Here is a 15,009-nt window from a genome sequence, read left to right as displayed (position 1 = left end):
ATATATATATATATATATTTATTTATGTATACACACTTTAAAAGGTTCAACATGTACCCGGATAAGAAGGTGATTGAAGTACACGTTATACTCGCATGATTGTGAGTGAGGAAATTAAATTGGAGAAAATGAGTGATGGATTATGAGTGTACACTTTGTGTGTGTGTGTGTGTTAATATCACTTTCCACCATAAATGTGAAGTTAGATCCATAAAAGAAGGTCAGTTAGACAATATAGCTTTGCTTTGCTTCGGTTTATTTTCTTTGTCAGTTATATGAAAAAGACATTAACTGGACAAAGACAGGGCTTTTTAGCTTTCTTGCAAACCAAACAAGTGAAGAACCTAATCCCACCACTTTCGGTTTGTGGTACATATCATCATACCATATGGTGGCAAATTCATGCTAATAATTAGTTCTAAAACTTATTATCTCTCACTTAAAAATTTGGAACGCACAGAAATCTAGACCGAATTAATAAAACATAAACAAAGGGTGCTGAAATGAAAAGAAAAAATAAGAAGAAAAGATAAGAAAACGAGCAAGTAATGATTATACCTTTTTGTGAACTAAATGTCACGTTAAATACAAGCCCACTTTACCGAAAAGAATTCAATATTTTTCCAACTATGTACGAAGAGTATCAAAAGAGAAATGATAGAAAAGAATATATTAACGTAAAAAGAAAAAGAATAATTAACAATTAATGTGTAAAAAATAAAAAATGAAAACAATGTCAACAACAAATTAACAATTAAGTAATTCACATTGATCTTGGATATGTATCTAATAATTAACAGTGCAGTACGTGATTTTGATCATGATTAGTAGTGGCAATCCACCAGCGGAGACGCCGCGAACACGATGACTTGTTCCTTGCTGGAGAACGGAAACTTAGTCTCACGTCGATCATCATCCAGTGCCGGTAGGTTAAGATCCAGCTGTAGAACATTCCTTGGTTTTTTTGATTCCCGTGACTGGTGATCGGAGCTACTCGTGGTCCCCACACTCAACGTCGTCGGTGCCGTCATAAACGACGTCGCTCTGTGCCTCCTCATGTGGCCTCCCAAGGCCTGACCGGACGTGAATTCAGCTCCACATATTGAGCACTCATGAACCTTAGCCTTGTTACTATTATTAGTGTTACTAACACTGATCCTATTATTTCCATTTCTCAAAATGCCCCTACTCGACATCTGTAGCGAAAGAGTCGTGCTAGTGGCACTACTGACAAATTGCTCATGATCCTCAACAAGAAAAAACGACGTTTTCTTCTCTTCTGCTGCGGAGTTGTTCCCCTTCGGCTTCTTGTGGCTCGCTCTGTGTCCACCGAGCGCTTGAAACGACGGGAAACACCGGTCACATGTCTTGCACTGATAAACAACGTCGTTCGCGTGCCTCACAGCCGCAGGCTCCGAATTTCTCGGGCCATCACGATCACCATGATGGTCGTGACGATCACGACCTTGAGCCAAAAGAATTAGACAATTGGCCATGTCCTCCTCCTCCGTCCTACTAATGATCTCCGCGGACTGATCATCGGACGACGACGTTGAAACACCGTCTAGTAGGGCTAATCCACCGGCACCACCGCTGCTCGACGAGCTTGAGGGAGCAATGGATAAGACTAAGGAGGAGACCGGACCGTGTGGCTGTGCCCTATGGCGCTTTGTGCGTTTTCCTTTGATCGTCATCTGTTTGATCATGAGTTGATTATAATCCTCCTGAGCTTCCATTAATTAGCAGTACTATATATGTTAGAGAGAGAAAGAGAGAGAGAGAGAGAGAGAGAGAAATGGAAGGGAAAAGTGGGAAGAAAATATATAGAGAGGTGAGTTATAAAGTATATAGGAAAGGATTAGGGATTAGAAGTCTTTGTATATATATGTGTTATAAAAGCCGACCCCGTGAATAGTACTACTAGTGACCGTAAAATGTAAATTTTTGGGGTTTGCTTTTTGTTTTTGCCAGCTTTGGAGGTTATATATAGGCATGTAATATATATATATATACACAGGTGTGTAATGTAAGAGAGAGAGGGAGGGAGAGAGAGAGATGCAATGTAAGTATGAGGAGGCGAGGAAACGAGTGAGATTCGGTTGGCTTTGAAGCAAACCCATTACTTTTTTCCAACGATTCCTTTCTGGAGGATTGGTTTGCAAGCCTGGAACCACAGAATTTGCGCTCCCCCTTATTTTATTTTGTTTTTTTTAAGAAAAAAATTTACTTATATCCTTTTTTTTTCTCTACTCACGAAACTTGTCGCCACTAAAAGCTGAAATTCATCGACAAAACATCGAGAAATGAAAATATACCGACGACCAAGTTACGATTAAGTCATTTCCCTTTTCTTGTAGTGTGATCAGTTGAAAATTTGTGAGGTTAATTCTTTAAGCTTGTTGAATTAGTGTAGACAGTTTAACTAATTCCACATTATAATAATAATGTTCAAAGGTTTGAAATTTTTTGGAGGTTAGAGGTAGCTTTTAAGGAATACTTGTGAGTTGTGAGGAGGGCATGAATTTGATTATTTTTTTTCTGCATAATTTTTTTTATTTTAAAAATTAAAAGGGTTTTGGAATTGCATTAGATTGGAGGTTCTTCTAATCAAGCAGTTCATGTGCAGTTGACCCACCCCCTCACTTCATATAATACACTATAATCACTTCTTGTATGGACAACAACCCAAAAATCACGCCGCCTATATGATCCAATTATTTGATTAGAAACCTTAATATAATGTAAATATAGATATACAAGTGATCTAATCCAATCATTAGGAGTTGGTAAAACAACAATATTATTTGTGTAATTTATAGCTAGGGTTAGGGCCTAATATATATATATATATGGAGGGAATCACACATATATAAAGGTTTAATTTTCCGAGATATGCATTGAATTTTTCTATCTTTTACGAGGTCTATCATGCACGGTGCATAGTTTTATTTTATTTTATTTTATTTATTTATTTATTTGCAATTGAACAATGTGAAATGTTCTTTTAACAGTTATTTTGGAAACATCCGTATCATTTCTCACAATGTGAATTAGTATTTTAGAATATCCCATGTTGGAGATCAATGAACTTATTGACTTCTACATAAATTATAAATTAAATTTTTATAACTCTCATGCAACATGCGGGCTGGTTTGTGTACTAACAACAACAACAATGATGATGGAACAACAACAACAACAACAAAAAAACAATATTGGATAAAGAGTCTTTATATATATTCTCTCAATATATAAAGGAGAAAAAAAAAAAAAAAAAAACTTTCTTTTGGTTGAGGAAATTAAAAATAAGTAATTTGATTACTCCTGCAAAACGCTTATACTAATTAACTAATTTCTCTCTTTAACAATCTCAAGTTAATTGAAAAAATAACTTCTCTAGAAAATTGCAAAAACACAACTGACTTAAACGCGTTTAAGATCTTCAAATACAAGTATACATAACCGATTGGGAAACGATTAGACGGGGAACTAATTATACTTTGTAATCAAAATTTGGGATTTTGTTTCATATTATAAATATATATAATATTATTATTGAAAATTGTTTTGTTCATATATATTATGATCTCCCTACATGGAAATTAGGTGGGGCCGGAATGGAAGGTTAATTGGCCAATCAAAGTAAACAGTTGCAGCCTAGTGGGAACTTTTGGTACATGAAATGAATAGCAAGCAAAGATATAAGAAATAAATAAATTATGGACGGTGACCGTATAATAAGGGTAACCTTCCCTTGAGTGAAGTAGATTGAGTGAAGCAAATGAAGGGCAGAAATATATATATATATATATATAGAGAGAGATAGAGAGAGAGAGAGAGAGAGAGATTCTTGGCGTGAGGAATTAAGGACAAAGGGTTGTGAGGGGCACGTAAGGGGCAAAGGCCAGCATCAACAATAGTTAGTGACCCAAAGTAAAGCATCAAACTCGGTATTTGTTTAAATTTAATTTAATTTCTTTTTTTTTTGGAATAATATTTTGATCGATTTTGTGGGATTTTGTGGGATTTGGTTGGTGAATTAACGTGGGCTGCTTCTTATTCTTTACCCTTGTTGCTTAATAATTTCTGGCCTCCTCCCCACTCTTTCTTGTATGATGATTTTAAGCACTGTCCTCCTACTACCACTACTACTTCTCCACCTTATCTTCAAAATTCAATATTTAAATAGTGAAAAAAAGTCAGATTTATCTTGGTCTAGTATATATATATATATATATATATGTATATGTATATGTGTATATATATATAAACCTATTTCCAATTAAACAATATATGTTCATATGTTCCTTGTTTGTTTCAAGAAGAGTACATCATCCATGTGGGTTTGTAGGGACTAATTTGAACTATGAATTAAATTGCAAAAATGCAACACTTCTTTTACAAATTTTAAAGGGCATAACACCAATTATTGTGGTTTATCTACTTGCACTTGGTATTATTAATTGAAAAACAAATGAATTATGTGAACTATCATAACATTAATCGAAATGGGGATGTCTCCAAAGACTCCATTGTATATAGGACCATTTTTTAATTATCTGGATCAAAATTAGAATTTATTGTGGGATGAGATTCGATTTATGGCTTTTAATTATAATGTATATTGCGACTTCTTACCTATATGGCTTTGTATGGTTCGTTGCACTGCACTCTCACATAGAATTATTACATAGACTCACAAAAAGCTATCTCTTGCTTAAAAAAGACTATTTGTTCTTTTATTATTTCTTTATGAAACTATAAAGCATTACTCCTTTCATTTCCTGCTTAAAAAGTTTTTTTTTTTTTTGTTTGATAAAGAAATAAAATTGTGCAATTAACAAAGAGGTCGGTTATTGAAAACTCATCCATATATAACTGTTCAAAACTTATCATATATAATTAATAGATATATGTCCTAAAAAACTATACCTCAGAAAAGAAAGGGTAAAATGCATGAGTAATAGTAATAATGTACAGCAATTTAAAGCATGAGTAGTAGTGTTCTTTAGCTAGAAGTTAAAATGCATAAAAATTCTTCATTTTTACCATAACTATTGATCTTGGTTGGCAATTGGGAGATTAGAGGCAGATTAATTAGAGGCAAATCCTTATATAGAGAAAGAAAATGATCTTTCATCCCTTCCTATAGGATTAGTTGGTTAAACCAACATTGTTTTCTTATTGATCACTAGCATTACAAACTCCACACTCTTCTATTAGAATGATGAGAAATGCTATCATCATTTTTTTGTCACTTTCTATATTTACTGTTTGATACGGGAATCTATCAACATGATATATTATTTTTTAAATAGAAAATGATTCAAGGAACGTAATCATGGATGTTTTATTACAAACTGATTCCTTCGGAAAATGCCAACCTGGCCAAATTACAAATATAATTAGAAGGGGACAGGTTCCCACCACTTGAAGTTCGTCAAGTACTTAATTAAGGCAACTCTCAAATACATTGCGTGCTATATATATAATCTCGTGAACTAAGATGGGAATATCGTAGACCATATAGTGAGGTTGATGAATATGCTTTCCAAATTAAAACAAGGTAATTTCCTATTTTTAAACGATACTCCTTCTAACTTAATTTACATGAGCCAATACCAATGCTTACAAGATTATAAACTAAACTTAGAATAATATGTTGGTGATCTTCAATTATTTATCGAGTTTTTTTTGTACTAAGTAATGTGTTAACTAAGTTGTTACTTTTTAATTAATAAAATAATTTGTTTTGTGGACAATTCACTGGCTATATGACTTAATTATTGGTTGAAAATTTTGACAGATAACTTTGAATACGTTTATAATCCTTAGACTTATCTTCTTGATTTATATGGATGTGATTTTAATGATGACTATTATATTTATTTATTGGTGGGCATTATTATTTTAACAGTGTGATATTGAACATAAATTTGGTAGCTAGCCAAAAAAAGATATGATAATTAATGAGATCGGTTTCTTATCATGTCATACTATTTAATTTCTTATTTGATGCATAACTACACATGAAAATGTAACCATTAAAATTTATTGAGGTCAGATTTCGTACCTCATCTCTCACCGTACACGTGGCAAACCAGGCTCCAGAAGATCACTAAACGAGTCACGGCGACTCCCCAAGTAGGCAGAATCAACTGGTCAACTGATCAACTCCACCAGTCGATCCCACGAGTCGAAGAATAGCCTTATGCATGAAGACACGAGAGAATATTCTCAAGACATTATTTATACTAGATTTGGCAACATAATCAGCTAGAAAATGAAAGAAATCAACTACTCCACATAAGGAAACTATATCTCCAGCAATTAGACAACAAAGAGGCCGGATCAACTCAAAATGGGCAAGAAACCATGATTGACCGGTCGATTATGAACAAAATCAGTTAAAGAAAGTCATGCAGCGCCTAAGAAGGAAAAGAATATCACGAATTGAAGCCCATAACACGCAGATAATCAGGAAACAACTCATAGAGCCTCATCAACTATAAATACAAGGCATTTAGACACAGTTCGGCATGTTTCTATAGCACACAAAAGCTCTCACGCTCACTTATAGCATATTTCTCTATTATTTACTGTATTTTCCGGTATACATTTCTCTATCTCATCTCGTTCTCCCCAGAACGATTCATTGTAACGCTTTTCAACAGTCATAGTGAAACCACTTGAGCCTTACAATAGAAGTACCATGCATTATTAGGGGAACCACTATAATTCCTTGTATCTTTTTATTGTTTTCATTTACTTTAATGTTTACTAATACCTTCGTTCTCATAGCGGATCAATTTCACCAATCGACGACTCCTAATTCGGTTATTGGCCCTTGATTTCTCTAATTGTAAATTTTACGCTCTACAAAATTCGTCCATATATATTGAAAAGATTACATTGTAACATTATTCACATAACTTAATAAAAAGTATCGACGCATATCAGGGTGAACTAAAGAAAAAGAAAAAACAAACCAGTACAGAAGGAGCTGAGTGTAAAACCAGGTGAGTATATTTACAAATTCAATAAGAGACGAGAAAACTTTTTCTTTCAGATGATATATGCCAAGTACGTACTAGTGGGACTGGATATATAGGTTGGGCTTAATGCTATCTAGCTAGCTAGTAGTACTATAGGGCAAAGGTAGTGTGGTATATAGTAATGTTTATGATTGATCATTAACCACTTTGAGTAGATCGTGTAAACTAATTAGACAAATTCCCACATCCACATCCTTCTCCAGCTTCGAGTTGAAAATGACTCTACTCCCACTCCACTAAGATTTAAAAGTCTCTCTCTCTCTCTCTCTCTCTCTCTCTCTCTCTCTCTCTCTCTCTCTCTCTCCTTTTTTTTTGGGAATCTTTTCGTTTTCATGACTCTATCAAAAGGATTCACTTGGGGCATTCACTTTTGGAGAAAGTGTTAAAAAAATAAGATAATAATATGAAAACGAACATTAATCTATATGAGATAATAAATCATACAATTACAACAATAAAATAAAACAACAAAACACACAATATAATGTAATAATAAGAAGATGGGAATAAAGTTGTTGAATGAAACACAACTAAGGCCTGTGTAGTGTGTACCACACGGTATCTTTAAAATAGATTTGCTCCTTACCGTTGGTGTTTGGAGATAGTTGACGTATGGTGGCTGTTGGGGCTGTCGCATTCAATTCCATAATTATTCTCTGATTAATTTCTCATTAATCTAAAACGTTGCGCTTGCACACGAGTCCTTTTGATCGTCTCTCGTCGGTCAGGGTTTGCATCCTCTGAGCACGTGTGAGAGAGCCTCTTTGCTTACTAGATTACACAACACCAAATGTGTAATCCTATATAGGGGTGGCAATTCATGTTCCAGTGTCCTGTTAACTCTCTCAATTGACACGGTAAGATCTGACATGAACTCGACACATTTATTATTCGTATCGAAATACAAAACTCAAACACGATCTGTATATTGACGGGTTTATACGACATGACACAACTAGCATATTTATTAAACATGTCATGATAGTGTCGTGTCAACCTATTTCTAATAACCTGTTTATAAAATAAGTGATAATAAGGTCGTGTCAACCTATTTCTCAACTTGTCTTTCTTTAAAAAAAATATATTTGTAAACATAGGTAACAAACGGGTTATAATTGTGTTGTGTATTTGTATTACTCAAATATGACACGTTTAATAAATAGGTTACGACATATCAATTGCAGGTTGACGGGTCAACCTGAAAATGACACGTTATTTAATCGTGTTTCACGAGTTCGACCTGATTTTCACCAAAACCTATTTATTATAAACCTAAACCCGCTAACTTCGTGCGGGTTTCGAGTCGTGTCGTCATGTCGCTACCCGGATTGCCAGCCCAAATCATATATATCCGACCCAAATCATGTATAAGCATATGACTTTAATTCCTTTCTCATGTGGGATAAGGATTTTTCCTCTTGCTTTCTAACTCATAGGGTGTACTTTGAACATCAATTTCTCATTCACCCAAGCATCATTTTGAGTATATAATATGCTATTTTGAAGATCTCACAAGGAAGAACTCGAACCCACTTTGATCTTCCATAAAGAGTGGGTGGAGCCCACTCAAAATCTAACCTCAAAATGTTCACTTAACATGGTTCATAAATCATGTTTTTCCAACAGATCAAAGAGAGGCTCAATTAATTTGAATTATGCAAATCGAATTACAATCTAAAATGGAAGTAAAAATCCGTTGATGCATGGTTTAAATAGAACTTAATTAGAAGAATATTTTTCCTAATTTCCTTTCATTAAAAAATGGCAAAGAACAATGCTATCAAGATAAGGTACCTAGAACTGAGTCTAGACGAGAACAAACACGAAAACTAGAAAACAAAGTTAAGGGATTAAGGGATAAATTAAGCTGGCTTAATCACCTATACAAGCATTAATTATGTTCTATCAAAGCATTGTTAAATGAGATTGATTATCTTTTTTATTATTATTATTATTGTTAGGCATTAATTATTTTCTAAATGAGGGTTAAATAGTTAATCAGATGGTCACGGACGGCATCTAATGTAACATTAACACGATTAGACGCTTAAAAATTATTAATTTCCAAGTAAAATTGGTCGCCACATGGACCAAAGTTTCTTGCTTTGTAAGTAACGTACAATGCTTGTTCACGTGCATAAATCTAGCTAGGTTTCTACAGCTAAATATACAATCATACACTATAGGTCAAGTGTCATGCCGTCTATAGGAAACATAAGTTATATATTTATTTTCTTAACATCAACATGTACATAAGATATTATTATGATAGGACTAAAAAAAATGAACTCTCATTTTCAGTTGTTAAATTTATTTTAAAAAATTAATTATTTTACTTATTTTTTATTTTGATATGATTTTAACTGATTATATATGTTCATTTTGTGGATTCTAATTTATTTTTTAATCGTTAAATTTATTAAAAAAACTAATTATTTTACACACTTTTTTTATTTGGATATGATTTTAACTGGTCATATATGTTCATTTGGACAAATTTAAGAGAGAATTTCGTTCATTCTAATTTAGAGAGGCCCAAATAAAAAACCTAAGAGTGTACAACAAATTTTGCCAAACTGGACCTTTCATATAGTTAACCTAAGAGTGTACAACAAATTTTGCCAAACCTAAGGGTGCATCCATCGGATCCCATCCTTATTCTCTTTGAAGTAAGCATCCAATAGAATAGAAAAAGGGAAAATATACTGAGATTTAGTTCACTTCGCGGATTCGAGTTTTTAATTCGAGTTGAGATGTGATATTTTTGAAGAGTTTATAACAAAAAAAGTTAAATATGACATTTTCTGAGAACTTTCAACTGTAAAAACTTAAAACTGAAAATTCGAACGGTGAAATGAACGAGACTAAAATATTATATTTAGTATCTATATTTGAAGTAAAAAGCATATTTTTAAAATAATCATAAATTATAACATATTTTCCATTTTAAATATTAGATCAAATGTTGTTTACCAACTTTACCCTTTTTTTAGGGTTTCTTTCTTTTCTCCCTAACACCCCGATAACATATTTTCCATTTTAAATATTAGATCAAATGTTGTTTACCAACTTTACCCTTTTTTTAGGGTTTCTTTCTTTTCTCCCTAACACCCCGCCACTCTCTCCAAGCCACTCTCTCCAAGCCTCTCTCTCTCTCTCTCTTTAGGACCGAGCTCTCTCTCTCTCGCGTATGAGTCTCGCCGAACTCCGACGTCCTCCAAAACCGAAATCATCACCGGCAGCGGCGTCATTGTCACGAGTTCGCCATTTCGGTTCGCCATTCCGGCCTCATAACGCCGTGCGGGGATGTCCACCACGTCTCGTTGCGATCTCCAGCCATCGCGACTCCCCCTGCGGCGAAGACGAAGTCGTCGCCGTCCGAGAGAACGACGTTCGAGGACGACGGCGATGATTCTCAGAAATTGTGCAGGTTCTGGAGATCGTTAAATTGCGAGATCGCGATTTCCCCCTTTTTCTGGTTTTGTTGCTTTTGTTCGCAGCTTTGACGTCGCGGCGGCGATTTTTTGTTCGTGACGGTGGTGGCTTTTTTGCTTCTACTCTGGTGGGCTGTGTGGTCGGTTGGCTGTGCCGGGAAGGGGTGGCTGGCATGCGTAGGGTTGGGCTTAGTTAGGGCTGATTTGGGGATTTTTGAGGTTTATTTAAGGCTGGAAAGGGGCTCATTTGGGGATTATGGTTCATTATTTTGATTTGGTACAGATTTAGGATTTTTGGGATGAATTTGTAATATTAGTTCATTTGTAGAAGATTTTGTAATTCTACGAATTTCTTCAAATTTTTACAAAATTGAAATTAATTAAGTATTTACGGGTACAGCACCACATGACTAGAAACTTTGAGTTTATTATAAATGGATTTATGTTATAATTGAATTGACACAATTAACATGATAAATAAATGAGTTTGATTGGGTTAAATTTGATCTTTTAACACGAAGTGATAAAAATTAACACGATTAACTATATGTGTCATCTGCTGATAATATATGATATAGCATAAAAGTTTATGACATACTAAATACGAATAATGTAAATTTTATTATTTGTAGGTAAAATTCATTTATTTTTCTTAAACAAAAAATAAATTGACTAATCAACGTATTAAATCTGTCGTGAGCGTGTTAAATAAGTCACTATTATATTAATTATTTATTTAATATATTAATTTAAATGAGTTATAGAGTGTTAAATAAGTTATTATTATATTAATTATTTATTTAATATATTAATTTAAATGAGTTATAGAGCTGACACAATTAATAAATTTTAATATTTGTAAGTAAAATTCATTTATTTTTCTTAAAAAAAAAGATAAATTAATTAATAAACATGTTAAATCTGTCGTGACCATGTTAAGTAAGTCATTATTATATTAATTATTTATTTAATATATTAATTTTAAATGGGTTGTATGGGTTGACACGATTAACACGATTAATAAATGAGTCGTGTTTAGGTTGACATTTTTTACATGTTTAATAAACAGGTTGTATTTGGGTTGATATTTTCTAACACGATTAATAATCGGGTTGACACGAACACGATCCACTAACACGAATTGTCATCCTTAGTAAATATGGTCTTTATCGGTAAACACAGTGTTAAACAGTCACCGGAGTCAGTAGCCAAATTATAAGATAAATATGATATTTATTAGTAAATACGATATTTACCAGTAGATATTGTATTTATCGATAAATATAGTGTCAAATGGTTGCCGAAGTCGGTGGCTAGATTTTCGGTTAAATAAAAATATTTACTAGTAAATACGATATTTTTCAGTCGCTGGAATCGGTCGCCGGATTTTCAAATAAACATGGTAAATATGGTATTTATCAGTAAATAAAGTTTTTATCGATAAATACGGTATTTACCAGTTGTCGAAATCGGTCGTCGAATTTTCAAATAAATATGGTAAGTACAATATTTACCAGTAAATATTGTATTTATCTGTAAATATGGTATTTACTAATCGCCAGAGTCGATCGCCGAATTTTCAAATTAATGTGATAAATAAGGTATTTATCACGTGTCAGAGACGGCTGCCAGAAAATGATTACCGAAGATAGCTATCAGAAAATGGTCATCAGAGACGGTCGTCGGAGCCGACCGCTTGTCACCAGGGCCGGCTATGGTGAGCTTGACTATAAAGAGAAGAAGAAAGAGGTGGAAATAAGGTTTAGGGATATTTTTGACTTTTTAATTATATTTAAAACTTGCAATAATTTACTAAACGTCCTTCTAAAAAATTGCAAGCTGATCCACTAAGCCCTTTGGAGAATTAGGCCTCGTTCATTTCACCGATTCGAGCTTAAAATTTAAATTTTGCTACAATAAAAAACTCTCAAAAATAGTCTCATCTATTTTTTTTTTATTACAGTAAAAAATTCTCTTATGTTTTAACTCAAATTAAACTAAATAGCCCTTAGATATTCTCAGCGACATGGGCCTCCAGGCCCAAATTTTAGTGGATATGGGCCAGAAAATGTATTGGGCTTCCAGGCCATCTGCTATTCTATGTCAATGTCTTTGGACTCATCTTAGACCTTTTGTTTATTCATAACAAGATTTAAGATTTATCTTAGACCTAGAATTTTGTCGGTTATAAAGCTTTCTGAAATTGCGGAATATTGCAGACAGGACAATGCTGCTGATTTTTTTTGGAATATTTATATTTTTATACTCTAAGTTTTAAGTTTATTCAAAATATATACCTACGCTTTTTAATTTCATCAAGTGTGTACATTCAAATTAAATTTAATATACAAATCTATACTTTATCTTGAACAATAATTAATTTAGACATTAAAATAAAGAGAAAAAAATAAAACTTTCCAATATTACAATAAATTAAAAATTAATAACACAAAGAAAATCCATTTCAATGGTATTTTACGTATTTTTGAGGTAAAAACTGTAAGTTTAAAGGTTTTTTTCTTCCTCTATTTTTTTCATTCAAGTGTATTTTAGGTATTTTATGATTAAAATTGAGGGTTGATTATTAAAAGGTATAAATTTGAGTATTAAATCTAATTTAAAAGTATACATTTGATGAGATCAAAAACTGAAAGTATAGTTTTTAAATAAACTGAAAATACATGGTATAAAAAGGTAAATATATATATATATAAATATATATTTTTGACTCAAGGTTTCTCTCTTGTGGTCAGTTTCCCATTTGTTTAGCTAGCATAATGTTGTATGTAGACATGAGGTTCTGCAGCATGTGACAGTCTCTGCACATTTTAATCATCATGAAGATTAATTAACATGATTTTGTTTGCTCTATGAAAAATTATATATATTTGTGTTCTGGTACTGTTTCTTCATTTTGGTTAGTCCAACAATATATATATATATATATATATATATACACACACACATATTGTATGAAGAGTTCAAAGAGGTCATAAATGCACTGAATTTTATTGTGTTATGCTTCAAATCTTTTATTATCAGTGCCCTCCATCTGACCAAAGTCCTCTTTCAGTCAAAAGGTTTTAATAATCTCTCTACTTGCTTTCTTTTAAGCATGCATTAGATTTCTTTTTTTGGATCATGATGAATCAATACAAAGATCATAGCAAACAAAATAAGCAAGTCTGCATGAACTAAACAGTGCTAATTTTCTAAGATTGAATCAGCACATAACTTATTTTCAATAACATCATATTTGTGTTTATTGCGTTTGTGGCATAAAATTAACGGCTAAACCTACTCATAACAAATCCATATTAATTAGTGTTTTTGTCACTTTCTAGGATGCATGGCAGTAAGTGTTTTATAAATGCCAAAAGAATCTTCATCTAATCATTTTTCTACAATTAATTAGTAATCTCTTTCCTAATGCTATGTTTTAGGTGGAGTGGATTAAGTAGCTCTCATACGTACAAAGCTTATAGTTTATCATATCATAGTAAGAGTATCTATATTTTAGCACTTTCAATAAATAAAATATGAAGGGTATCATCAGCAATAGTAAGAATGAATATGGTTTCTCTAAAAATATAAGATGTAAGGTTGCTTACCATATGATCCCGCCATTGCAAAGATTTTAAAGGACAATCGAACAATTTAAAGTTTGTCGATCGTCGTTTTATCATCGTCGTTTTTCATTACCGCCATTGCAAAGATGTCGATCGTATCGACATTGTGTTTTATCATCGTCGTTTTTCAACATATTTTTTTAGGGGGAGAACCAGCTACTTCCAAAGCTCCGAGAAAAGTTCACACCTAATGACATGCCCTATTTGCTCATTCTTTGACATTATTTATCTCTAGGGTTAAGGACAAATGATCCACAAGGATATTATTAGGTTTACATAGTGAAATTTATACATGTTTTCCATGTTGTGGAATGTGGCCCTATGAAGAGATGAAAATATCTTTTGTGAAGACCCACATATTCTTAGAAATATATGGCTCTTGCCCACCATAAGGCAAGGCATGTGTTGAGTGAAACGTTTCTTTTGGGGCTGGACTAAAAGATGATGATCGGTTTTGCATTGGGAAGCAAAGGCGTATCCAACGGGCCCAAAAAGGGTGATTTTTGTTCAGATAATTTAAGAATTGACCAGTTCATTATTTCATATAAAGGATTAAAGAAAATTAGGAAAAAAAAAAAAAAAGGAAAGAATAACGTGTTTGATGAATTGATATTTTTTTAAACATAGCTTTCCTTTTCACAGTGATCTGCAATAAGGTATGATTTTAACCAGACGAATGGACATCTTTTGGACTTGTTCTCCAAAGATGCTGCTATTGGGTTGGTGACATATGTACCTATTATGCGGGATGGGTAATAAGTTATCTTAAATTACAATGTTCGTTTGATATCAGAATTTAAATTAGGGTGATTCTAATTATGATTTTAGAATCAGAACTATGATTCATAATTTTGGGTTCAAATCATAATTCTAAAACCATGATTCATAATC

The 15,009-nt window shown here is 32.9% G+C and overlaps 1 protein-coding gene across 1 annotated transcript; it reads right to left on the bottom strand.

Moving 5' to 3' along the window:
• Nucleotides 1-778: 778 nt before the first annotated feature.
• LOC21405392 (zinc finger protein ZAT5) lies at nucleotides 779-1,843 on the bottom strand. Its single transcript, XM_010100513.2, has one exon. The coding sequence runs from the start codon at nucleotides 1,734-1,736 to the stop codon at nucleotides 825-827; it is 912 nt and encodes a 303-aa protein (XP_010098815.1). The 5' UTR covers nucleotides 1,737-1,843; the 3' UTR covers nucleotides 779-824.
• Nucleotides 1,844-15,009: the final 13,166 nt, after the last annotated feature.

The sequence above is a fragment of the Morus notabilis genome, unplaced genomic scaffold, assembly GCF_000414095.1.
Source record: "Morus notabilis unplaced genomic scaffold, ASM41409v2 Scaffold124, whole genome shotgun sequence".
Lineage (NCBI taxonomy): Eukaryota > Viridiplantae > Streptophyta > Magnoliopsida > Rosales > Moraceae > Morus > Morus notabilis.
This window is presented reverse-complemented; position numbering and strand designations above follow the sequence as displayed.